The sequence below is a fragment of the Cicer arietinum genome, chromosome 5, assembly GCF_000331145.2.
Source record: "Cicer arietinum cultivar CDC Frontier isolate Library 1 chromosome 5, Cicar.CDCFrontier_v2.0, whole genome shotgun sequence".
Lineage (NCBI taxonomy): Eukaryota > Viridiplantae > Streptophyta > Magnoliopsida > Fabales > Fabaceae > Cicer > Cicer arietinum.
Window position 1 is genome coordinate 71,459,202 of NC_021164.2, and position 25,215 is coordinate 71,484,416.

Here is a 25,215-nt window from a genome sequence, read left to right on the forward strand (position 1 = left end):
AGAGATATCTAAAAAATATTGTAATAAAAGGATAAAAATACTTAAAATATTTTATGATAAAAAGTTAATAAGTTTTAAACTAACTTTTTATTTAAAGTTTTTTTAAAAAATTATCTTTTGCAAAAGGTTATAATAAAAAAATTAAATACTTTAAAAATTATTTACTACACTAGTTAATTGTATATTTGAATGAGTTCTAAACATGTAAACGCGCGACCATACAAACTCCGTGTTATAACTTCTCTTGAAACGTGACAAGTGGAAAATTTGTTTCCAAACACATGGTAAATCAATTTAGAATTCACCCATTACCACTATTAAAAAGAATCACCCGTTACCGACACCTAAGAAATTGGTGCCACTTTTACGTTTTTCAATAATAATAAATTAATTGTGTCAGTCCATCACATTCAAAGAAAGAGAAGTGTGTACTTTCATATCATAGTATGGTACATTTATAAATGTACTATTTCATACAAATGGCAAAGGCTATGCGTAGATATAGCAGAAACCAAACGCATAGGATGAGGATTGGGTGGGCACACCTAGAGCAAATTTGTGAAAATGATCCATACCCCCCATATGATATCTTATGTAATCTACCAAAATCTCAAGAACAAGTATCGTCCATATTATTTGGTTGGTATGTCATATTATATATATTTTTCCATCTTAAATTCCTCTTAGGAAAAAACAGATATGTACTCGACATCTTTCAGTCTTATCTCCACCATATATTGCAGTCCACGTCATTGATGGTTAATTTGCTCTATTATAAGCTTGAAAAGTTGAATCCCAATTGGTAGAGGAGAACACGACTTAGGAGCCCACAAGGCAAATAAATCAATATGTATGTACCACGAATACGGTCCACTAAGCAATTTTCACGGGAAATAAATGAATGAATTGATCTTCATACGCTACCCAATCTATCTCCCTCCATTTTCGTAGTTGTCAATTTTAGTGTTCAAAATTCAACTCTCTACTCAGCAGTTTATGTGCTAGTATATACTTTTCTATATTCAATCTTTGTTTTGCACAATTACGACCACATTTTTTTAGTAGTGGGGCTTGCATCACCTGTTGAAATAATTTAACATTTGTTTTTTCTTCTGTTCTTCCGGGCGTATGTTTTGTTTTAATTAGATACTTGAATTATTATTTTTCCTGTGTATTAATTATGAAGTAATTGGAAATTAAATTAAATCATGCACAAAATGGTAGATTAGTTAAATTGCTTCTCCTACTACACCACTAACGATATTTGAACCACTAAGAAAATATGGGTATTGGGACCCTTAAGGTATAATTAATTCAAATTTAAATATTAAGAATAATTAAATTTTTTAAAAATGACATATTGATTGTTAAATAATAAATACTATTTCCAATCAAATTCCAAAGTGTTCACTTTCTTTGTTATAACTTTATTTGTTATAATTATCTGCAAATGATCTTTGAAAATTGAAAACAGTTTGTTTTCGTATATTTCAAACTTCGGTGTTATGTGTAAAAAAAATATAGTAATTTTATTGGTCTTTATTATAATAAAATATTACACATTTTTTATAGTGTGTTGTGTTCTCATTAAAAAATAGATGCTATCGTTAAATAACGAGTCATTATATTTGTTTGCCTCTTAGCAAAAATGACCTAATAATCTCGGTGACTATTTGAACCAAATATATATACAATTACTAAAAATTGTATTAATTTGTCTATTTTTTCATGCAAGTGATAGTAATACATTTAATGTGAGGATCATATTTAAAATAATCTTTCGAGTTTAAATGATTTTTTTCTTCTTACACGTGAGTCTAGAGAATGAGTATATTTTACATTAAATTAAATACACGTATTTAAAGAGAGAAAGAATAAGAAATTTTGTGTTTCACCAAAAGTCATAATGTCGCTTATCATAAATATATGCAATTTTGTAAAATAAAAATGAATATATGCAATTGAAATATCGTTTATAATGATAATTATCAAATATTTGGTTTATAAGACAAAGCATGTACTATGTAGGGATAGTCGAAATAGTATAAATAAGAGAGATGAACTATATTTGTGAGGACCAGCTTGAACATCTCTAATTGTTGAATTGATGAAATGAATATTCTAGCAAAAAGCCTCTTTCATTTTTTATGTAATGAAAATATCTCTCAATTCCCCACCACCTCGACCGACAAAAGTTGCAGCACCGCTGGATCTCCACAAGCATCAACCACCCTAAGGTTGATTTGTGTTCTAGACAAGAACTTATAACTACGTTTTTTATGTAATTTTTACAAGAATGCATCATTCAGCTAACTATATTAATTATTTCCATAGTACTAGTATAAAATTTGTAAAATGAAATTTCAAATAGATTTATATAAACGTATTTACCACTTTTTATTTTATGTTGACGATGGGCTTTTTATAACTTAAAAAAACATATTGTATATAATTAGAACATTGGCTGAGATACTCAACTCAACGATGAAATTAAGGATCAGAAATATTTTTTTTTGAATAAAAGAAATTAGATAAGTAAGGGTCAGAAATTTTGGATTTGTAGCGAGGGATGAATATTAATAATATAGGAAGTAATGTTTACGCAAACACAACTCCTACATATACTTCACAAATCCAACTATCGCCATTCTTAGTTTTATCTAAAATGTTACTCGTCCCATAAGATAATGTTCCTATTGTAAATTTATACCAAAAATGACGAGAAATATTTGTAAAAACAATTGAATTTAGAGAATGACGTTTGATTTTTTTTTTTTTTTTGTACCGGACGTCCTAATAAAAAAACAACTATTTTATACCATAGTTATTTTAAGTGGTTTTCTTTCACACGTACCTGATACGTGATTTTATGGTGTTTGGCTTTGTTATAAAACTAGTTGTTCATTTACATATCAATTTGACCTAAAATACCAAATAGATTTTGCATTAGGTTGACATTTGGACTAAATTTTACATAAAATTTACTTTAGAGTGGATTTGGATGGTTTAACATGAAAATTCTAAGAAAATTATAATTCTAGACAGTTCAAATTTTTAATTTAATTGAATTTCTTTTATTGTAAAATTGTATGGATTGGGTAAATAAAATTATTTTTAAAAAATTAGGTTACTTTTATTTCAAAAGTTTTTGGGACAAAAAAATAAGTTGAACAGAAACAGGAATTTTTGAAAAAGTTGAAGAACTAATTTGTAAAAAAAAGGTTAAAATAGTGACTAATATGTAAATTTTAAAATATATAGAGTCAAAATGGTAAATTTTTTTAAAAAAAATAGAGGAACCTTTTCATGATTTATATATTATAAATTAAAATAAACTTGTAAATTGAACATTTTAAATTTTGAATTTTAAGTGATATTTGATATTCTCTAAATTTATGTCTAACAAAATAATTAATGAAATCCCTTAATTTTAAACATTACTCAAATTTATTATCTAAAAAAAATAATTTGCATCGAAGAATTTAAAACTTCTTAAATTAAAAAAAAAAGTTCTCTGAAAAAATTATCTTATTCAAACACACCATTAACTGCAATATTAAGAAATGGCCGTTTACAAACACTCCATCAACAAACACTAAATACCATTTTTATTTTCATAAAATGGTGTTTGAAAAAAAAATGTGAATGTTAATGAATGTCTCTAGGGTACCAATATCCAAACACAAGAGTAGTACAAGGTGTTTGTGGTGGATACCAATATGGTTAATATTTATAGGGACTTTATTCGGCACCATTCAAGACTTGACCATGAATGAGCAATCAAGATTGTTCACAACTCAACACATAACTTGTTTAGCGTGCAAACCAAGGTGATTTCAAACTACTCCTACAAAGTTTTTGGCCGTGCCATATCCACTAATTTAGCTATAGTAGGAGATATCGATCATATATCCAAGAGCATAAAATATTACTTTTGAAATATGGTACCAAACTCCTTTGTTGGATATGCCTCAATGTTAGAAACATTTGGCACATACACACCCAATTTTTTACTATTTGGGTATGGACAAATTAGGTGACCATTGTCTTGTATCATCTCATGCCCTTTTATAGAAGATAGATCCATGCCAAAGGGTGTAGTACTAATGGAATCTAAAAATTAAAGTGGCCCATGCGTGTCAATAGTTTCCTTTCCTTGTTCATTTTTACGATCATGAACAACCAAAAAAGTCGATTGGTTCAATGTGGAAATACTTAGACATTGGACATCCTCTCAAATCATTTTGGGATTTTCTTTTTCCTTCTAATTTTGGGAGTTAATGTCATCTGGTGTCGACTTAAAAACAGACCTATTAAAAACCTCGCTAGGTCTACAAATACTAGAAGACAACAAACACATACAAAAATGTCATATATATCAAAACTTGTTTTAGATTTATTTTTTAATGTTTGTTCTTATTATGTATTTCTTATATTTTACATGTTACTAAAATAATATCTCAAAATAAATATATAATTTTTAAAATATTATTATATTTTGTATTGAGAATGATGAAAAATTCATCAATAATTAAAATAAAAAATTTAATAAAATAACTTCTATTTTTTTTAATTATTTCATTTGTTTAATATATTTTAAAAAATCTTAAATAATACTTATTATATATGAATGGGATAGAGTTACTATACAATTCTAGGCGTACCAGTCCATTCTCATAATTTGGTTTTGGTTCTTTAGAAGCTCACACATGAATGATTAAAGCATACATGTGAAAGCAATTAGTGGCGTAATTATGCCTCCGAGTATTTTATCTCACATGCACACATTTTGATAGCATTATTTGGAAGGTGGCGAAGTTCCCTTCTCTCCTCTTTCTCTCTTTGTCTCAAGCGTGCTGGAAGCATACAGCAACGTGGGGTTCATTAATCAGTCTATTTTTGGCACAAAACCCCAACTTGTCATGTCATGCATTTTGCATTATTGACTTTCCTTAGATATTAGCCTTATACATTTTAAATATATAGTACGGTCGAGGTAATTGGGAAAATCATATAATTAATTGGTTCATTTCACATTCTACATACAGCATTTTTTTTTAAATAAAAAATTGTTGTTCAATAATCCATATTTGGTCGTTATTAGGAGATTCTTTTTTACTTTTACATGTATTAAGAAATATAGTTTAATATAATTAGTTTTCTAAATTTCATATAAAATACAAGTCAAATTTAGAGGAGTATTGTGTTATATGTAAGTGTTGAAAGTTGTAATTATGATTTATCAATTAGAGACAGGTAACTAGTAGAATTTAAATAGTGAATAAATTTTAATTAAAAATAAATTGATAGAGAGTAATGAATTCAAATACACTTTTTTAAATAATTTGTTGTCAAATTATATTTATTTACGTAGATTGACTTGTCCAGTTTAATTTGTTCTGCATAAATCTACACATTAGTCTACAGTTAAATAAACTTATTTACGGATCATAAATAAATAAATCATTATTTTTGTATTAAAAAACAAAAAAGTTGATATTATAAAAAATTTCAATTGATAATTATATGTTATATCTTGTAAATTGTACGAGATAAAAAAAAACTTTTAATACTATAAGAAAAAATCACAAATGATTTAATGATACTAAAAAAAGTTTAATATTTTAAAATATATATACATATTTATATTGTTACAACAAAATTATTAATTGATCAATGGATAGTTATTGATTTTATTTAAAATCTTACATGGATTGTGGACCAAATTATAAATCCACATATTTAAACCGTTTAACTTATAGACTAACCATCATATCTACAGATACCAAAATTTAAATGGTCCAAAAAAATTTAGTCCAAATAAAACAATTCATGTTAATACATGTGAACCAACCGATGTGCAAATTGCAAAAGTACGTGGATGAAATTTTCAGTTTGAGTGAAAATATACTATGATGAATTGATGAAGTCATACTTGTGAGAAACAATTTGTGAATTAAAATATTAGTATATATAAATTTCAAATACTTTTATAGTCAATATCTTGAAGTTTTTTGTCGAAATTTAAAATATAAACCACTTGTATAATTACTATTAGTTAAATATGATGATTCTCAGTTTCTAAGTCTCCCTCAAAATCCAAACGTAACTGTAATTAATTAACATCTCATAATATCTAAATTATGTAACGTAATATATGCATAAGCATAAAGATTAATATCACATGGTTTGCGGTTGAATTGTTAACTTTTTATTTGGGTAATGATCTTATAAAGAAAAGAATGTTTTTTGTATGAGTAGAAAAACATGTTTTTGTAGAATAAATTGTCAAGTGGTGTGTGTATGTCGATATACACGTCAATTTCGTATTTTAACGTAATTAACTTGTCAAACAGGTTGTCAAAAAAAAAAAAGCTTGTCAAACACGACAATACAAGACTATGAGTTCTGGATTTTAACTTTTATGCCTATTTAACAATAGTTTTACTTTCGGTTTTCTGTTCGTTCTTTAATTCCATTAGAGAAAATTAGACAGTAAAATTTTGTTTTTCTTTTGATTTTTTTATAATTCTTCATGATATTTAAACAATGTTAAACACTAAATGTAATACTTTTTTTAGTAAAAATTTAAACTTCAATTGATTAGATTATGAGAACTCAATTCTTTAGTTTTTTTTTTTAGATTTAATTCCGTTAATAACAAGTTAACAACAGTTTTGTTATTTTTTATATTCGACCGTCGTTTTGTTTTTTTATTTAATTCTATTAAAATTCAACAACAATTTTGTTCTATTATAATACTACTATTACTACTTAAAATTCAACTTCATTAATTTTATGATTTAATTTTATCTTTTTTCCTTTTCTTGTAATTTTCAATATCAAAATATTTTTCTTTTGTAAGATTCTATTCTTATATCTAAATTTTGAAAGAAAAAAAAAATACATGTGCTTTTTAATAGAGATATCTAAAAGTTATTTTTTTTTAAAAAAAATAGAGATCTAGAAGTGACAATAAAAAGTGGCGAGTGATTTTTATTTTGACAAAATGTATAAATTTTAATTTAATTCTATAGTTAACAACGATATATTATTGTTTTAGAAGAAGTTGAGGCGAGATAAATTATAAAGAAAATATATTGAGAGAAATGTGCAGTCCACCTTCGTCTCATGAGAAGAAACAGGCGTGAGAAAACAAAAAGCTACTACTATTAGCCAATGAGCCCCACACGGAAATTCGAATTCTACTATAAACTATAAACTGAATTGACAATTCCATCTATTAATTTAAATTTTTTAACGAATTAAATATTAAAGTAACATGTTTTATATTTTTAGAGATCAATTGATGATTTATCTAAAAAAATTAGTTAATTTTTTCTATAAAAAAAAACCTAATTAAATATCCTTATTTTTCTTTTCTCTTATCATTGTCAAAAAAATTACCAACTTTCATATTTCTATAAATTTATTGTAAGTGTTGTCATCTTGTTATTTGTTGTAATGAAATGTGCTATGTATTTTAGTAGTTTAAAATATCTATTTTTTTTTTGTTTTATAAGTTTTAAAATATTGAAATATTAAGAAAAAACATAAAAGATTATACTGATTCATTAACCCTCATAGCCTACGGTGATTGAACCAGAGTTAAATATTTGTAACTCATTACATAATAGATTGGATTGTGGTGATCGAACCGGATTTAAATATTTATAATTCATTACATAGTGTATCGGATTGTAATGCTGGACCGGCCAACTGCTTTGGGTAGAAGCTTGCTCACATACATTAATTTTTTTAATAAAATAAAAATCTTGATTATTTGTTTTTTGTTTAGTCGATTTTGATTATTTGTTGATATGCATTGTCTTATACCCAATAACGTTCTTTGTGTTGTATACTTACTATGCAACGTCCACGTAACTTGCCGCTGAAGATGACGACCAAAAAAAAGAAACAAATAATTGGAAGGAATGAATGTATAACACGCAAGACGTCAATGATAGCGTGAGAGTGTTCATGTTGTTCATGTTATACGAAATAAATAAATAAATAAATAAATGTCAAAAGAAAATAAATAATTATTAATGTATTTTGTAGCGATCGCTATTGTAGTTTTTTATGTATATTGTTTTATCAAGTGGAAAAAAGTAATAAGCAAAATGGAAACTAATTAAGGTCTTGTTGTGATTACAAGCATCACCAAGAATATAGGAGTAACAGAGGACAAAAATATTTTGGACCATAAAGTATAGTATGTCAGTGTATGCATTTAAATTGTGTTTTTATATATATCCTTCTTTTAAAATTTTAATTCTAAAATGTTCTAATTTGAAAAAAATATATAGAAATGTTTTACTTTTTTGTCTCAATTGCTTATCGTAAGAGATGTGACTTCTTGAAGAAGATATTTTTTTCATTATTATTTGAATAATTTAAAAATAATTAAAACATTTAAAAAATCAAAATACTATTATAAAAAATAATAATAATAAATTTATTAATATTATAAATTTTTATAATAATAAGAATAATAATAACTTTAATAATAATAATAATAACAATAATAAAATACATTAATAAATAATAATAATAATAATTTTAATAATATTATAAATTTTAATAAAAATAATAATAGTAATAATAATAATAAAGTAGGTTATATTAATAAAATAAAATTAATTAAATTAAACCATTAAAATGCGTTAAATTAAAAAAATACAGAAAATTTATATTTTATCATTATTATTATTATTTTTATTAATTTTTATTTATTAGATAAGAAAAATAAGAGGAATTTGTTATAATAATGTGTCAAAAGAGGAGGAAGGTGTTATAATAATTTGACAAAACAAACCAATAAAATACGTTAAATTAAAAAAAAATACATCAAATTTATATTTATTTCACTATTATTATTATTTTCATTAATTTTTATTTATTAGATAAGAAAAATAGGAGAAATTTGTTATAATAATGTGCCAAAAGAGGAGGAAGTTGTTATAATAACTTGACAAAACAAACAAATAGGATGACGTTGTTACAATAACGTGTGATTTTAATTTAACGTATTTTATTGGTTCAATTTAATTAATTTTATTTTATTAATATAATCTACTTTATTATTATTACTATTATTATTTTTATTAAAATTTATAATTTTATTAAAATTATTATTGTTATTTATTAATGTCTTTTATTATTGTTATTATTATTATTATTAAAATTATTATTATTATTATTATAAAAATTTATAATATTATTAAATTTATTATTATTATTTTTCATAATAGTATTTTGATTTTTTAAAAGTTTTAATTATTTTTAAATTATTCAAATAACAAAAATAATTAATAATAAATACAACTATTCTTTAAATGGCAAAAAAATAAAAATAAAAGTTGTCACAGTACAAGGTCGCATCTCCAGGATGCGAAATGAGAAAAAAAATCTCCTTCAGAAAGTTGCATCCTCAGGTTGTGATGAGTAACTGAAGCAAAAAAGTAGGGTATTTCTGTATATTTTTTTCAAACTAGAACATTTTGAGATTAAAAATTCAAGAGAGATATAGGCATCAAAAACCCTTAAAAATTTGTTTAAGTTTTATATTAGAAAACTCTTATATATTGAATAGTTTTCAACTTTATACATATTAAAGTCTCACATTGTATATAAAATATATGTAAATTTGTTTCAATCACTATATACAAAGTGTCAAATTCTTGTGAAAAACACATTAAAATTTGATTCATTTTTTAACTTTTCTCTTTTCTCAATGCATTTTCAAGTCACTTATTCCTTTTCTTTTTGTCCCTTCGATATTTTAGAACGGTTTTTATGTCATAGTTCCGTTGATTTTTTAATGGTCATAATACCATTATTATTTTAAAACGGTTTTTATGTCATAGTCCCGTCGATTTTTGAGTTGTCTTAATACTACTATGGGCAGTTTTTGTATCGTAATCTATTAGAATGGTTTTTTCTGTCGTAATCCTTTCAATTTATGAGTAATCATAATATCATATTACAAGTGTCTTTTAACCGCTATATTGAGAGTGATTTTATCTGTTATATTGAGTATGTAATTATAGAACAATTTTCTATGGTGCAATAGAACTCCAATACAGTTTGTCTTAATTATTTTATCTCAGAGAATTTATCTGAGTTGTTTTATTTTAAAGATTTCTCGGTCGATAATCTATCTTGCATAATTTAACTAGTGTCACAAAGTTTTAAAGAGAAAAATCTAATTCTCAACTTAACCTAATAATATTTTTAATAACATAAAATTATTTTGAATTAGTTTTTGAAACTTAAAAAGAACATGGCTAATGTGTAAGTCCTAAAAGAGTCATCTTGAACATGTATTTCAGCCAACTCAAAGTATGCCAATCAATTCATCCATTCACTATTTTCTCTCATGATATGTCAAAGGACAATAGACTAAATATTATTCTCATTAAAGCTGTCAAAAAAATTTCAAAACTCTAAGATTTCCTTTAAAAAATTTCTTATTAAGCCCTTAATATTATATTTCTATTAAAATAATTTTAATATTAGATTTCTATTAAAATAATTTTTTTAATCCGCAATTCATTATTTTTTGTGGACATAAGGAGGGGCTCAAGAAGTTTACAGGACCTTAATATTTTGTTAATTTTGATTTGTTTTTTGAAAGTTTATTTTTCTCACAAAAAGTTAAAAAATAACTTTTTATCATATTTTTTCTCAAAAAAATTATGAGAAAAATTTAAAAACATAATCGATTTTTTTTCTCGAATTAAAAGAATTTTGAAAATAAAATTGTAAATAATTTTTTATTTAAAAAATTTAAAAACAAAATATAAATAATTTTAACTATGAAATTTTTTAACCTCTCCAATATGTAGCTAAGAACAATAATCAATGGATTTGTTAAATTGAGAGGTCTCATTCTAATAGACGATAACCATAAACGCAATAAATAAGAGGAGTATAGCGATAACGAGAAGTCACACGCTCTCTATTATAATATTATTATTTGAGAATAATAAAAAAGTATAAATTTATTTTAAACTGACACTTAATTTTAATTTGTCACCTCAATAATTAATTAAATAATTATCTTTAATATTAAAAATTATGAATATGATGTAATTGATTGAAATGGTTAAGATTGAGTGGGAGAATAAAATTGTTTTACAACATCAAATATATTATTGTTAAACTTTTATTATTTAAATATTAAATTATGATTTTAATATGAATTATTTATGTAAAATATCATAATATTTAAATAATAATACTTTTATTAATTATTAAATTTATGTAATGGTTAATTTTAAAATGATATACTATATATACTCTACAACATTGTCCACGGTAGTCTCTTTTATATAATTGATCTCTCCTTGATAATCTAATTTCTTTTTCGGTAATTAGATTGGAGATTTTTAATTCTCTCATCTTTTAAAACTATTAATTATAAATAAAAAACGAAACAACCCCTCCCTTAATTATTTCGGGCTGTGTGTGAGACACATTATATATAAGATCCCACAAATAAAGAAAACGAAAATATTATTATTATTATAGAGAGGACTCAAACATCTTCTATTAAAAAACTCTTATATACTTCCTCTTTCTCTCCATTTTAAAATAAATAAAAGCTGCAGATTTAATATAATCAAAAGTCAGCACCCAACATCAATAAATTCGTTGACTATTTGATGATGGTGATTTAAATAGAAGGTCGAGACTTTTTTATATCAAATTTTGGTGGTGATATTTTGGGTGAAAATTGACCCATTAATTGACCAGTATACTCCTTTCATTTCATAAAAAGTGTTATATTTAGATTGTAATAATTTATAAAAATTGATTAATTATATTAATTCAAAGATAAAATTAATACCATTTACTAAAATATTTTAATTAATTGTAGTTAGTTAAATGAAGCAAAATTTATTGAATAAATGTATATTAATAACGAATATATTAGTATTCTTAAGCCATAACTATTTTGAGATAATAAAAAAAATACAATCTTTCTACCTCATACGTTCAATTTTTATTTATTTTTATTTTAATAAAAATTCAATTTTTATCCATTTTTTAAAAGTTAAAATTTAAATTTTTTAAAATATATTTGTGTATTGGAAAATTTAAAAAAAATTAAAATATAAAATTTATATTTTCTGAAACACATGTATTCTACAAATTTTTATTTTTATTTATTTTTTTATAAAATTCACATTAAATTTTGTAGAATAGAAATATTATTATTTTAAAAAGAAAAAAAAAAGATAGTTTGCACAAATATAGGGTAAAAGGTAAAATTTTATTATGATACAGATAAACTTTTTAACAGACGGAGGCGGTAATAAATATTCAAAATCTTTGTGTTTTTTAGTTATTGCTTTATTATTATATTTGTCACTCTGGAACAGCACGTATGAGTAACATGAATTAACAATTTTACTAGTAACCCGTGAAAAAGACGCATGCTAACAATTTTAAGATTGTTTGAATTTTAACTCTATGTTTACTTACACATTGGAGTACACAAAATTGATTTTGAAAATATAAAATTAATTTTGAGATATTTAGTTGTTTCGGTATAATTAATTATGTCTCAAAAATTAATTTTAATTTAAAATTAGAATTTATAGTTTTTAAGGTTAAATATTATTTTTATATTAATATTTATTATTCAACTTATTTTTATATAAATATATCTAATCACAAAATATTTTTCATTCAAGTCACTTTTAAATAGAATCAATTTAAATTTATTAATTCAAAACTATTTTTATTGTCACATAATCAAAATTAAGTTAAACTACTTATTCTACATATTAAAAGAAATTATGATGTCTGTGAACAATATTCGTCTCTGAAATTTGAGAGAGATTTAGAGTGAGAGAAAAAGTACGAGTAGTCAATTAATTATTTAATATCTAATGAGATAAAGATTAAATAATTAACTCACACTATGTTATTAAAATTTATCCTAGTCTATTCAAAACATATAACTCAACATATACTCATATTAATTAGGATTTTGAACATAATTAAAAAAATTAATAGTATTTTGAACATAATTAAAAAAATTAATATTATTTTAATAATTAATATTATTTTAATAATTGATCATTGTTATCCAAGTGGAAGTTCAATTTTGCTTTTATTAATCTTGCAATTTCTTTGAAGATAAAGATGAACTTTCACTGTTTATTTCTTTACAAGCAAGTTTATATGAAATAACTGTGTCTCGGTTTAGGTAAAAAGAAAACTTTAAAAAATGTAATACATTTGTAAAAGAATTAACTATCTACATCTATACATCTATCTCTCTTGAAGAGACTGATCAATTTAATTTCTATCAGAAAAAAAAAAAAAAAGTCCAGTATATATATACGAGAACAACATTGTTGTATTTTTTTCATTATGTCCTTCCCATGTGTATTAGTTTTATCAAATGATGCATGTTAATTAATGTATATTTTATAATACCATAAATAAAACAATAAATTTTGTGATGATTTTATTTTACACAAGTGATAAAATTTATTAATCATGTTTCTCCAACAATTCAGAAGACTATATGAGCATATTTTTTTAAGGGGAGAGTTTTGTCATTTACTATTGTCTTATCCAATTTAAGAAATTAGTGTTTACTATTACACAATTGATATTTAATTTAAAAAAAAAAAATCATGTGAACTCTTTTGAAGTTATTTTAGTCTAACATACGCAAGCAAAGATATATAATAGTGTAATACGCACAATTTTAATTTTCATTATTAGATCAATAAGTTCAATCATCTATTTTTAACAAAGACCTCAATCATATCTCATTTGAGCTGATTGTGAAACTTATTCAGGGTTGATCAACGATAAGAGCATCAAAACAATAGCTTTAGACTTAAAAAAAAAATACTTACTAAATTAAGAAGGCATGGAAAAGTATTTTGTTCTTAATGAAAAAAACTTTAGTATTTAAAATTTTTTAAATCTAAAACTAATAAAATTTTAATTGATGGAATTATCAATTGAAAAAAAAATTATTATACAAAATTGATTATATAGTTAAATAAGCAAATTTTTTATTATAATGTATCTAAAAAATAATTTTTTTCATAATTTTTTTTATAACTTGTTTTAGGCCTAAAATGTCTCAAATATATTAAACTTTTTCCATAGTTTTTATTTTTTTAATCAAAAGTTAAGTCGAGAGAATCATGTCTATAACTGAATTATTAATTCAATCTAATTGTAAAACTTTGTTTATGATGCGAAAGTTATCTCCCTTGCTGACCTTATAATTAGTGTTGTTTTATCCATATATATTATCTCAATCTTTAAATTTCCATTGTATTGATGAGGCAAGTATTCCTCACAATAAAGAATAAAAGAACGAGGCAAGTATATGTCAAACTTTAGGCAGTCTTCCACCTTCGTTTTAGATGACCAAAGAAGACAACATTGCACCTTAATAATTCTTCATTGCGTGTTCCAAGTGCTAGAATTTTTCAGTTAGCAAAACACAAATTCAGGCGTGGACCTTACTTAATTATTATAACTTTTTTGGTTCCATAATAATCGTTATTTAGCCATTTTACATAATTTAAAAAAATAAAATAAAAGAATAATGTTGTGTATTAAATTATCTTTTATTGTAATCGATGTGTTCTCATTTATTATATAAACAAATCGAAATGGTCTCTTAATCATAATAAATCTAAAGTAGAGATATACGTAAGATTTAATTTAACTGATAAATATTGAAATTGTTATACAAATACTAATAACTTGGAATATGTCCATAATTTATATATTATATTAAATATTTTATTTTAAATATTTGTCATATGTTAATTATCTATTTATATTACCAATGAATTATTAATCATTAGTTTTTCCACCAATATGTTTGTATGTGTTTGATATTGATTCATCTGACCACTTCACTAATAATTAATATGAGAATTTTGGTAAATAAAATTTAGTCATAATTACTTCTGTGATTTCTTAACTAAATTTTAGGTAATTTATCTTTTTTTTTTCTTCTTGATTTAATATTTGATTTAATTTCAAGTAACAACTTGATCATTTATATCTTAAAATGTCAACAACGTTATATTTTCTATACAAAAACTTAAAAAAATCATCAAAATCTTCAAACAAAATCCATAAAATTCAATACTAATTTCAAGAAAATTCATATATTTATCAAATGCATAACTCAAATATTCAAATAAACTCATATTTTCATCTCCAACAACATCAAATTCATCAAATAAATAATGAAAATATGAGTTTATTTGAAGATTTGAGTTATGAATTTGATGAAATTTGCATTATATTGAATATGATAATTAATTTTATGGGTTTTGTTTGACATTTTAAGACATAAAAGATCAAATTGTTACTTCAAATTAAATAAAAGACTAAATCGAGAAAAAATCAAAATAAATGAGTCAAGTGTTATATAATTTGATTATTTATATCTTAAAATGTCAACAACGTTATATTTTCTATACAAAAACTTAAAAAATTCATCAAAATCTTCGAACAAAATCCATAAAATTCAATACTAATTTCAAGAAAATTCATATATTTATCAAATGCATAACTTAAATGTTCAAATAAACTCATATTTTCATCTCCAACAACTTCAAATTCATCAAATAAAGAATGAAAATATTTGTTTATTTGAATATTTGAGTTATGAATTTTATGAAATTTTCATTATTTTGAAGATCATAATTAATTTTATGGGGTTTGTTTGAAAATTTTGATGAATTTTTTTAATTTTTATAAAAAAATTATATTGTTGACATTTTAAGACATAAAAGATCAAATTGTTATTTCAAATTAAATAAAAGACTAAATCAAGAAAAAAATACAGATAAATGACTCAAGTGTTGTATGAAATTAAGTTAAGAGATTGCAAGAATAATTATACCTAAAATTTATTATATAATTGAAATCAATTCGACCGATCATTTGTTTAAAAATGTGTGCATAATTCAAATGAGATATTTTATATAATAGAAAGTATCATTAAAAAATTAATATTATATTAAAAAATAAAAAGTTGTTTAAGATTTTGTTTTTTTTTATATTATTTAAAACATAGTTTATTATTATCTAAATATAGTTAATTAACTTATTATTGATTAAATAACAAGAGTGGTGGTTGGTGACGGCCGACGGACATTACGGTGGTTAGACGTATTGGTGGAAATAGGTGATGTTAGACTTGACTTTGAAATGCTTGAGTTTACCATTTAATAAACAAATTGAATGAATTTATAATTGGGTGAATTGATTTGATGATGGATAAATAGATACAATCGTCATCCTACTAAATTAATAAAAGCGATAGTGGTGCTTTTTTAGGACTAATTTTTCTAAATGCAACAATATGGCTCCGTAGGACTATATAATAATATGATTTTGTTCATTTCTTTAATTTATTTTACAATTGCATCACTAATTCAAAATCAATGACAATCATTAATTTCTATTAGTCACATACTCGTGATTTTTATGTTAAAATTTGAAGTGTACGATTTATAAAAATAAAATTAAAAAATAATTGTTATTATTATTAATGTTGACTTTGTGTTAGTAATTTTTGAATTTAAGTTACACGAAAAATAATTAATTTTGTTCCACATTCGGATCCCAACATATCAAACATTAAGTTTAGCATCATGGATCATATATACTTTATACTTTTTTTTGACGAAGTTATACTTTATATATCCTATATATTTAATTAACACAAGATATTTTAATAATTTCACTCTCTGCTAAACCATGCACAAATCATGCTGCGATGAAACTTTTTCTTTTGTTAGTTGACTTTGGCTTATAAATCTAACCTTTCTTTCCTTGGTTAAGGTCTTACGGAATGGTATACTGAGGTCTAGAAATTACACATTACATAATGTTTAATGAAAGCGCGAAATTCAAATATCTCCCAATAGAAAATAATTTTTAGTATTACTTTAATTAATAATATTTTTCTCTCTCCGATTTATAAAAAAAAATGAAAAATGAATGGTAAGGCGAAGGAAGCACTTGTCTTGTTTTCTACCAAAGTAACCAAACCGTAGGTCGAATATTTTCATCTTTTTCTAGTGGGACTGTGTAGAGAGGAAAAGGATTTGTGTTTCACCAACTTCACACCTTCAGACCTTATCCAAATCTATATTAATTATATAAGATGTATCCAGATCACATATTAGAAGATTATAACAAAAAAAAAAGAGTTATCATTAATTTACTTTAATGACTTCGATTCTTATCTTAGCAACCATATATGTCCCCACTCACGTACATAATAAAATAAATAAAGCTACGTTTGATTTTGTTATATATTATTTTTGATTGATTAAAATATACTAGTCTCGTTAAATTTATATAATGTTTGTATATTTTAGTGAAATTTTGTCAATTCAATAGAATTTGTTGAAATATTTATATTAATATATATATATATATATATATATATATATATATATATATATATCTTTAACTCTATCTCCAAATCTCTATTTTAATGTAGTGTGTTTATATATATATATATATATATATATATATATATATATATATATATATATATATATATATATCTTTAACTTAATCTCCAAAACTCTTTAATTTCCTATCAAAACTTGTGCTGATTTATTCCATCAATCAACTTGGGTTATGCGTAGAGAGATGTGAAAGTTACTAATTTATTATACACGAAATATGAAGAGATAATTAGCTTGCAGGCTGCGGTTACATATTTGTGTCATATATATCTTCATGTCATGGTTCACCTACCATGTTAAATCCATTATTTTTTCTTGTTTACTTAGCCGTGAAAGTTAGATCATGTGTGTTTTGCTTTAATTAATTTAATTTATTCTACCCAATGTCCATTGAATTAAAAAAAGATCAAAAATTGTCGCTTAGCAATGTTAGTGATACTTTTTTGGGTACAAACAATGTTAATAATACTATACCTCTATTCTCAAAAATAGTTTTAGTTATAAGAGAAACGATATTTTAATGATACATTATTAGGTAAATGATATTGGCAGTTGAAGAGTGAGCGTGAGAAGCTATGGAATAGGATTTTGTTGAACAAATATGGAGTCGAGTGTGGAATTAAGAGTGAAAGTGGGTTGAGTAAAGAGTGTATGGGATTGCAAGGTAATTTTATTCAGTAATAATTTACATAATGTTAGGTGATAGAAGAACCACTTCTTTTTTGGATCTGTTTAACCTGACAAAAAAAAAATAATAATGATTTATTTGATAATAATTATTTATGAATTTAAAATTTATAATATTTTTTTATTAGTTAATTCTATTAACTTATGAGTTTATAACTTGTAGTTAATAATTTTTTCGTTCAATTTTATTTTTATTATTGTAATTTTATTATTTTTTTATCTTTTATAATTTAAAATAAATAATTTTAATAAATAATATTTTCAAGTAAATAATTTAAGATAATTTATTTAAAATATATCAACTGCCTAAATAAATAAATGTATCAGATTAAGAAATAAATTATTTATTATAATTTTTAAAATAACTAAAATTTTAAAATAAATAAATAATTTATTTAATTAATTAAAAATAAATAAATAATATATTTAATTGATAAATTTTTAATTTAATAAAATATAATTTTAGAATTACTACTTCTAAAATATTCTAACATTAATTAATAAAAATTACTTTTAATTGAAAATATAGTTTTGTATTTTATTTTTAATGTTTATTTTTTTTATGATATAGATAAAAAAAATTATTCTAAAAAGAAATAAAATTTGAGTATATCATATACGAAAAGAATGTGGACATGCTAATTTTTCTAAAGAGAGTGTACAACAAAATAGAAGTGAATTAAGTTGTTAAAATATTATATGTGATTTTTTAGATTCATGATATACTCAAATTGATAGTAGTCGAAAGAAATACATTAAAGACTAAAATGTATAACCATTAGTAGTTCAAGAGTCTAAAGTAGAATGAAAACTTCTAATTTTTTTTATTTATAAAAACTTAATAAAAAAAAATGTGGCTAAAAAGATTCAAATAAAAAAGAGTAGCTTCATAAGTAAAAAATAGTGGTAATAATAATTTTTTTCTTTACGTGAGAAAGAAAGAGTAAGAGTATGGGTTGTTTAAGATGACTATATATGTGGAGGTGGGGGTAGTGGGCATATTGTTTTTTAGAATAGTTGACATGTATTCCTTTTTTAATTTGCATATTCACAACGATTAATGCAGGACTTTTGTTATTTCTTATTTTTAATGTTGCTTAAGACAATCGTGTCAAGACAATTTTTTTTTTTTTAATTTTACCCCTAATTTAGAATAAAAAGTTACAAGTAACTGATAAATAAAATAGACTTTACGAATAAATAATATATAGAAGTATCTGATTTTAATTTAAAATATTATTTTAATATTACTGACAACTATATTAAATTTCTATCATTTTTTGTAATTTTTTTACTAATTTTATGTTATTATTAATTATTTATTTATTTTATCAATTAATATAAAAAATGAAGAAAAAAATGTGTGTAAATAGATGTACTACCTCTAATTTTTTTTGCTTTTCATAGGCGCATCTACATGATGAAAATAATAGAATATTTTAATATATTAATTTTAAAGTTGGATATTTTTTAAATTTTTTTAAAAAGTGGAATATATATGAAAACAAAATTTTCAAATTTCAATATAATAGTTGCCGACGGTAAGAGTTTGACTATTCTAAATTTATATAAAAAAGTTCAATTTTATAAGTTTTAATATATTTACAAAAATAATTTTTCTATTTTTAAATTTAATTTTTTATCCTCTATATTCACATTTATTGCGGTTTTAATTTTGAAATATATTTTTGACCTTAAAAATTGTGACTTCTAACATAAAAATAGTAAATTTTTGTCCCAATTTTCTTTTTTCTTTCAAATTTACAATTGGAGCTACGGTCACCATGTTTTAATGCTAAAAAACACCATTTTGTAAAAAAGCTATATTTTATATAGAAAAATTGTCTCAATAAAATGGTGATTATAATCGAATTTGAAACTGCCTCGTCATTGCCCGTCATACTCACAATCATTATAAATATATTTATTTATAATTAATAACTTGAAATCTCAATCATTAATTTTTTTCTTCTTAAATTTATTATAAATATTTCAACAAATTGTGGGTATCTATTGTAGTTTAGTTATCAGACTCACACATTTTAAAGAAACTGAAGAAAACAAATTATACATACGTATCATGAATTGATAAATTGTAATTGATTAGCAATGTAAAATAATTTTATATGGATAATGCATCACTTATAATATATTTTTGACAAAAATAGATCTCACAATCCTTTGATTTAATTTGAGATAACAGTTCAATCATTTATCTTTTTTTAGTTGATCAATTATTTAATTTAAAATAATAATTAGATCTTTAATATATTAAAATATCAACAATATTTTTTTAATAAAAAAATCTATAAAATTTATCACGATCTTCAAACCAAACTTTGAAAATTAGTAATCATTTTCAACAAAATTCATATTCTCATTAAATTTATAACTCAAATATTAAGATATAGATTAGGGAATTGATTTAAAAAATAATAGAAAGAAAAATATATTGGCTCGATGATTTGGGGTCAAATCTTAAAATTTGAGTTTTTTATTTGATGAATTGAATGTTGTTATTGTTGGAGACAAATATTTGAGTTATGAATTTAATAAAAAATATGAATTTTCTTGAAATTTATAATAAATTTTATAGTTTTATTTGAAGATGGTAATGAATTTTATAGTTTAAGATATTTTAAGACATAAATAATAAAATAATTACTTAAAAATAAATAAAAGATCAATTTAGTAAAAAAATTAAAATAAATAACTAATTTGTTGTTTTAAATTAAGTCAAGAGATCGCAAAAAATATTTTACCATAAAAACCTGTCTAACTCAAAATCTTTTAAATTTAATAGATTAAATTATTTAATTAATATATAACAAACAACTAACAATAATAAATTAATACATTATTTTCTAGTAATAACAAAAACAAATAATTGGTAACAAATTTAAATGCAGTTTGGTTTTGTTCAATTAAAAAAAAGATCCAATAAGAAATCTTCCTTTTGTTTATTTTCAGTTTTTATTTTGATCGATTCACAATTAAATCACCTTAATGGTATTGATACAATTAAATCACAATTAAAGTTATCTATTTAAAAAAATTTATAATTGTTAATCATTTTATTTCATATAATAGGTTATTTAAAATATATTAAATAATTATTCTTTAATTAATAAATTAAAATAAGAGATAAAAAATACTAAATTTAAAAAAATCAATTTTATTAATTGATAAAAATAAAAGAAATATAATCTAACTAAATAATTAGAAATAAACAATTCAAAATTTGAACCTTATAAAGCCATCGTTACCTTACTTTACACAAATCCTCACTAAAATACTGCGATTTTTTATGATATAATATTAACTTTTAATTTTTTGAAAATTTGATAGCTTTTTTACTTTTCATTTCTTTTTTATATTAGACAAAAACATTACTATTTCTTCTATTTGATTTAAGTGATTATAATATTAATCTAATGACTTAATCGACTATTCATTTTTGAAAGATAAATATTTTTCTATTATCTAGAGATCCTTTAATTTCTATTAATAAATTTGTCACAAAAATAAGTAATTTCACATATTATGTTTACCATATACAAAACTCATTTGAACGATTCACAAAAATTAATAATAATTTTTTACATTAAACTTGTTTATAGTATAAACTATCATTTACAATTATTAATAGACAAAAATAAATAATATTGTAACCTTTATATTAAAAGAACAAGAAAAGCGAAGTATGATTTTATAATTAAAAATGAATTTTGTATTAAAAACTTAAGAATAGTATAATGACAAAATGAACGTTCGTGAAACGTGGGCAGTGGGTCCATAAAAGTTGCGCTGTGTTTAAAATGAACATCCACTACTATAAATTAAGAACAATGCTTGTTACCATGCCTCTCGCGCTCACCAGTTTCATTTATTCACATTTTGCAGCGTTACCGTAACCAACGAAGACTTAATATATTTATGCAATATCAAATGCGAACATGAGAAGACCCTTGAAACACAATAATCACGATCTATTTGATTATTTATCCGATGATATTGTCATCTTCATTCTCACCAAATTCAGCTCCACTGCCGCTTCTCCTTCTCAATTTTTCACTATATTTTTAATGTAAGTTTATTTCTCAACCAAACAACCCATTTCATTCTTCCTTATATTCATTCATTCATTCATTTCTCGAATCCCACACAGATGCAAGAGGTTGAAACGGTTAGGGTTTCATCCTATGGTGTTATCAAAAGCTGGGCCCAAAGTATTCGCCATTAAGCCCAAAAATTGGTCAGATAGATCTCACCTTTTTCTCAGACGCTGCGTCACCGACGGTAACGTCGATGCTTGTTATACTCTTGGAATGGTCAGTCACCTTTTCTGTGCGGTTGATTTTTCGAATAAAAATAATTTCATATATTAATATTTTTATATGTTTTATTTTCCGTAAAAAAAATATGTTTTTATTTATTTATTTATTTTGTATCTATTTTCTACAGATTCGATTTTATTGTCTTCAAAACCGAAGGAGCGGGCTATCACTGATAGCGAAGGCGGCGACTAAGATGCACGCGCCAGCGCTTTACTCACTCGCTGTGATTCAATTCAACGGTAGCGGGGGTTCTAAACACGACAAAGATCTACGCGCCGGAGTAGCGCTTTCCGCTCGCGCGTCACTTCTCGGCCACCTCGACGCGCTTCGTGAGTTAGGCCATTGTCTTCAAGACGGTTACGGCGTCAAACAAAATATTTCCCAAGGACGAAAATTGTTGGTTCATGCTAATCTCCGGGAACTCCTACTTATCCTACGCGCTGTCATGTTAGCGTCTCCTTCACCTCCCTCCAGTTCCTCTACGCCGTTAACGTTGAGTGGTTTGAACGACTTGTCGGTACCGTTGCTGAGTGACTACGGTTACAACGTGACGGTGCGGGAGATTCATCCGGCAAATTGGTTTTTGAGGGAGTGGTTTGAATCTGGTCCCGGAATGTTGAACGAAGGATTGAGGTTATGTTCGCATATGGGATGTGGACGGGTGGAGACGCGGCCGCATGAGTTTCGGCGGTGTTCTGTTTGCAGTAAGGTTAATTATTGTTCGCGAGGGTGTCAGTCTTTGGATTGGAAATTACGGCATAAGAGGGAGTGTTCAACTCCGAATTTGTGGTTTGATGATAACGACGGTGATATTGCATTGTGAATATGGAAGATGATGCAGTGTTTCAAAATGAGGCCTTGTTTAAGGTCGCAGAAATGGTAAGAGAGTTAGGAGATAATTGAATGTTTAGTTGTATGATTCCTCAATGTAAAGCTGGTTTGCAAAATTTGTTTGTCTTGTTTTCCAGTTTAAGAATTTGCTTTTTTTACAAAATGATGATTACTTGTTAGATACAATTATTAGATAAGATGTTTTTCATTCAAAACATTATGTTTTCTCACGACAAAGAGATTTTATTTTTTCGGAAATCAAAACCAACATCTTTCAATGGTGGTGGAAGTGTCCTGCGGTAAAGGGTTTGGAGTATATAAACTTTTGAATGACGTTTAACTTCAAGTTTTCCCGTGATTATACAATTCATTGGTTTGCTTTTTGCAAACAAAAATAATTGGTTTTTAATTTAACTTAAACCCTCTTAGCGCGGGTGTGACCTGCTGTCCAGCACCAGATTATTGCCAAGCACCCGCCGCAGGTCGTTACAAATGCAACGTGGTTGTGGTTGCTTCTTTCTCTCTGCTTGGACCGTGTTGGTATTGGTATGTGTTCCTGATAAATTTGGTGCTTTTCTGGTTGCAAAAACCTAGTGGTTCTATCCTTTTGTATACGTTGATGTTGGAGAAGCAATAGGTCTACTCGTCGCGTTGGACTGGGTGCATGAACAACAATTGGGCGTAGTACAAAGAAAGCGATAATAGAGGATTGGTGACGTCTTTTTTTCGTAGAAACTTTCATGTTGTGTTGATTTGAAAACAAACTAATGAAAATTGGTGACAAACTAATGAAGCCGTCATCACTTTGCAAGAGTGGTTACATCTTTTGCTAGCTTTGATGTCTTCATTGACGTACCGTTTATTAAACTTAAATGGTCATTGATAATTTAGTTTTCTTTTTAAATTGTTGAGAGTGAAAGACTCTAATCCCCTAATTTATCGAGTATGCATCAATGAATTGAGATTATTTCTTCAAATAAAGTTTTGGGACACGAGAATTGTCGCACTTATGACGAAGCAAGCAATATTTTGATGGATGGGAAATGAACGGGTGTTTAATTAGTTTTTGTAGGGGGATTGAAAAGGATTGCAAGGGAACGGCATAAAGCGGGAAATCCAAAAGCATATAGGCGTAGGCGAATGGTGCTTGTGTGTGATCTTATTTTGTTCGGTATCTATTTAGTGGAGAGTGAGTACATCAATAACTATTTTGGTTACAAGGCATCAAAAGGAAATCCATGTCTAATTAGAGACGATTAAGCCCATGGATTGAGTTATTTAACCTATTTTGTCAAAAAAGTTATACACCACTTGTTTCTTACTATTCCCTTCAACAATTCTAACTCGAAAAGAATTCATTTATACGTATGTTAACGATAACAACAAAAAAAAATTGTATAATTATTTGAAGTAATCTAAAATATGTATATGCCGAACAACTTACTAATCCAATGACCAAATAATTAATCAACTGACTAGTTGCTTAATATGAAATTCGCATCACGAAAAGAGTTTCACTCACATTCAGTTTTAAATTATTTATAATTTCTCACTATTATTTTATGGGTCGAGACTTTATGAGATTATTAAAATACTGACTTTTGATCCAAAAAGAAAAATAATAGTAAAAGCGGGGCTGGTCATGGGGGTTGCGTGGCTTTGGATTTGGTGGTGTGGTGCATCATGTCATGCATGTGGTGGTTGAGTTGCATTCGTATAAGTTACCAACAACCACTACGTTTCTACTACCAGCAGTACCTGTAGTGACGTGGGTATATCATTTTCAAAAACGGGCTTGGACAAATATTGTTGTTGTAGTATTTGAAAAGCCCAGTACGACAATTTCCAGAAGAGAGAGGAAATACACA

General features: G+C 24.7%; 1 protein-coding gene across 4 annotated transcripts; it reads left to right on the forward strand.

Moving 5' to 3' along the window:
• Positions 1–22,030: 22,030 nt before the first annotated feature.
• On the forward strand, positions 22,031–24,671 carry LOC101501389 (F-box protein At1g67340). 4 transcript variants are annotated; one of them, XR_012163250.1, is made up of 4 exons: positions 22,031–22,266; positions 22,348–22,510; positions 22,644–23,395; positions 24,411–24,671. XR_012163250.1 is itself a non-coding variant. In XM_004501642.4 (3 exons), the coding sequence occupies exons 1-3, from the start codon at positions 22,136–22,138 to the stop codon at positions 23,337–23,339; spliced, it is 990 nt and encodes a 329-aa protein (XP_004501699.1). In that variant the 5' UTR covers positions 22,031–22,135; the 3' UTR covers positions 23,340–23,562. The 4 variants fall into 4 exon arrangements, 1 of the variants encoding a protein (XP_004501699.1); XR_012163251.1 differs by having other exon boundaries at positions 24,420–24,671; XR_012163249.1 differs by lacking the exon at positions 24,411–24,671 and adding an exon at positions 23,777–24,251.
• The last annotated feature ends 544 nt before the right edge of the window (positions 24,672–25,215 follow it).

What these genes read in the sequence shown, in the direction of transcription:
- LOC101501389 (XM_004501642.4), top strand. Translation starts at nt 22,136, where the DNA reads ATGAGAAGACCCTTGAAACACAATAATCACGATCTATTTGATTATTTA. An exon ending in TTTTTCACTATATTTTTAAT is followed by an intron (nt 22,267 to 22,347) that starts GTAAGTTTATTT and finishes AATCCCACACAG; the next exon opens with ATGCAAGAGGTTGAAACGGT. An exon ending in CTTGTTATACTCTTGGAATG is followed by an intron (nt 22,511 to 22,643) that starts GTCAGTCACCTT and finishes TATTTTCTACAG; the next exon opens with ATTCGATTTTATTGTCTTCA.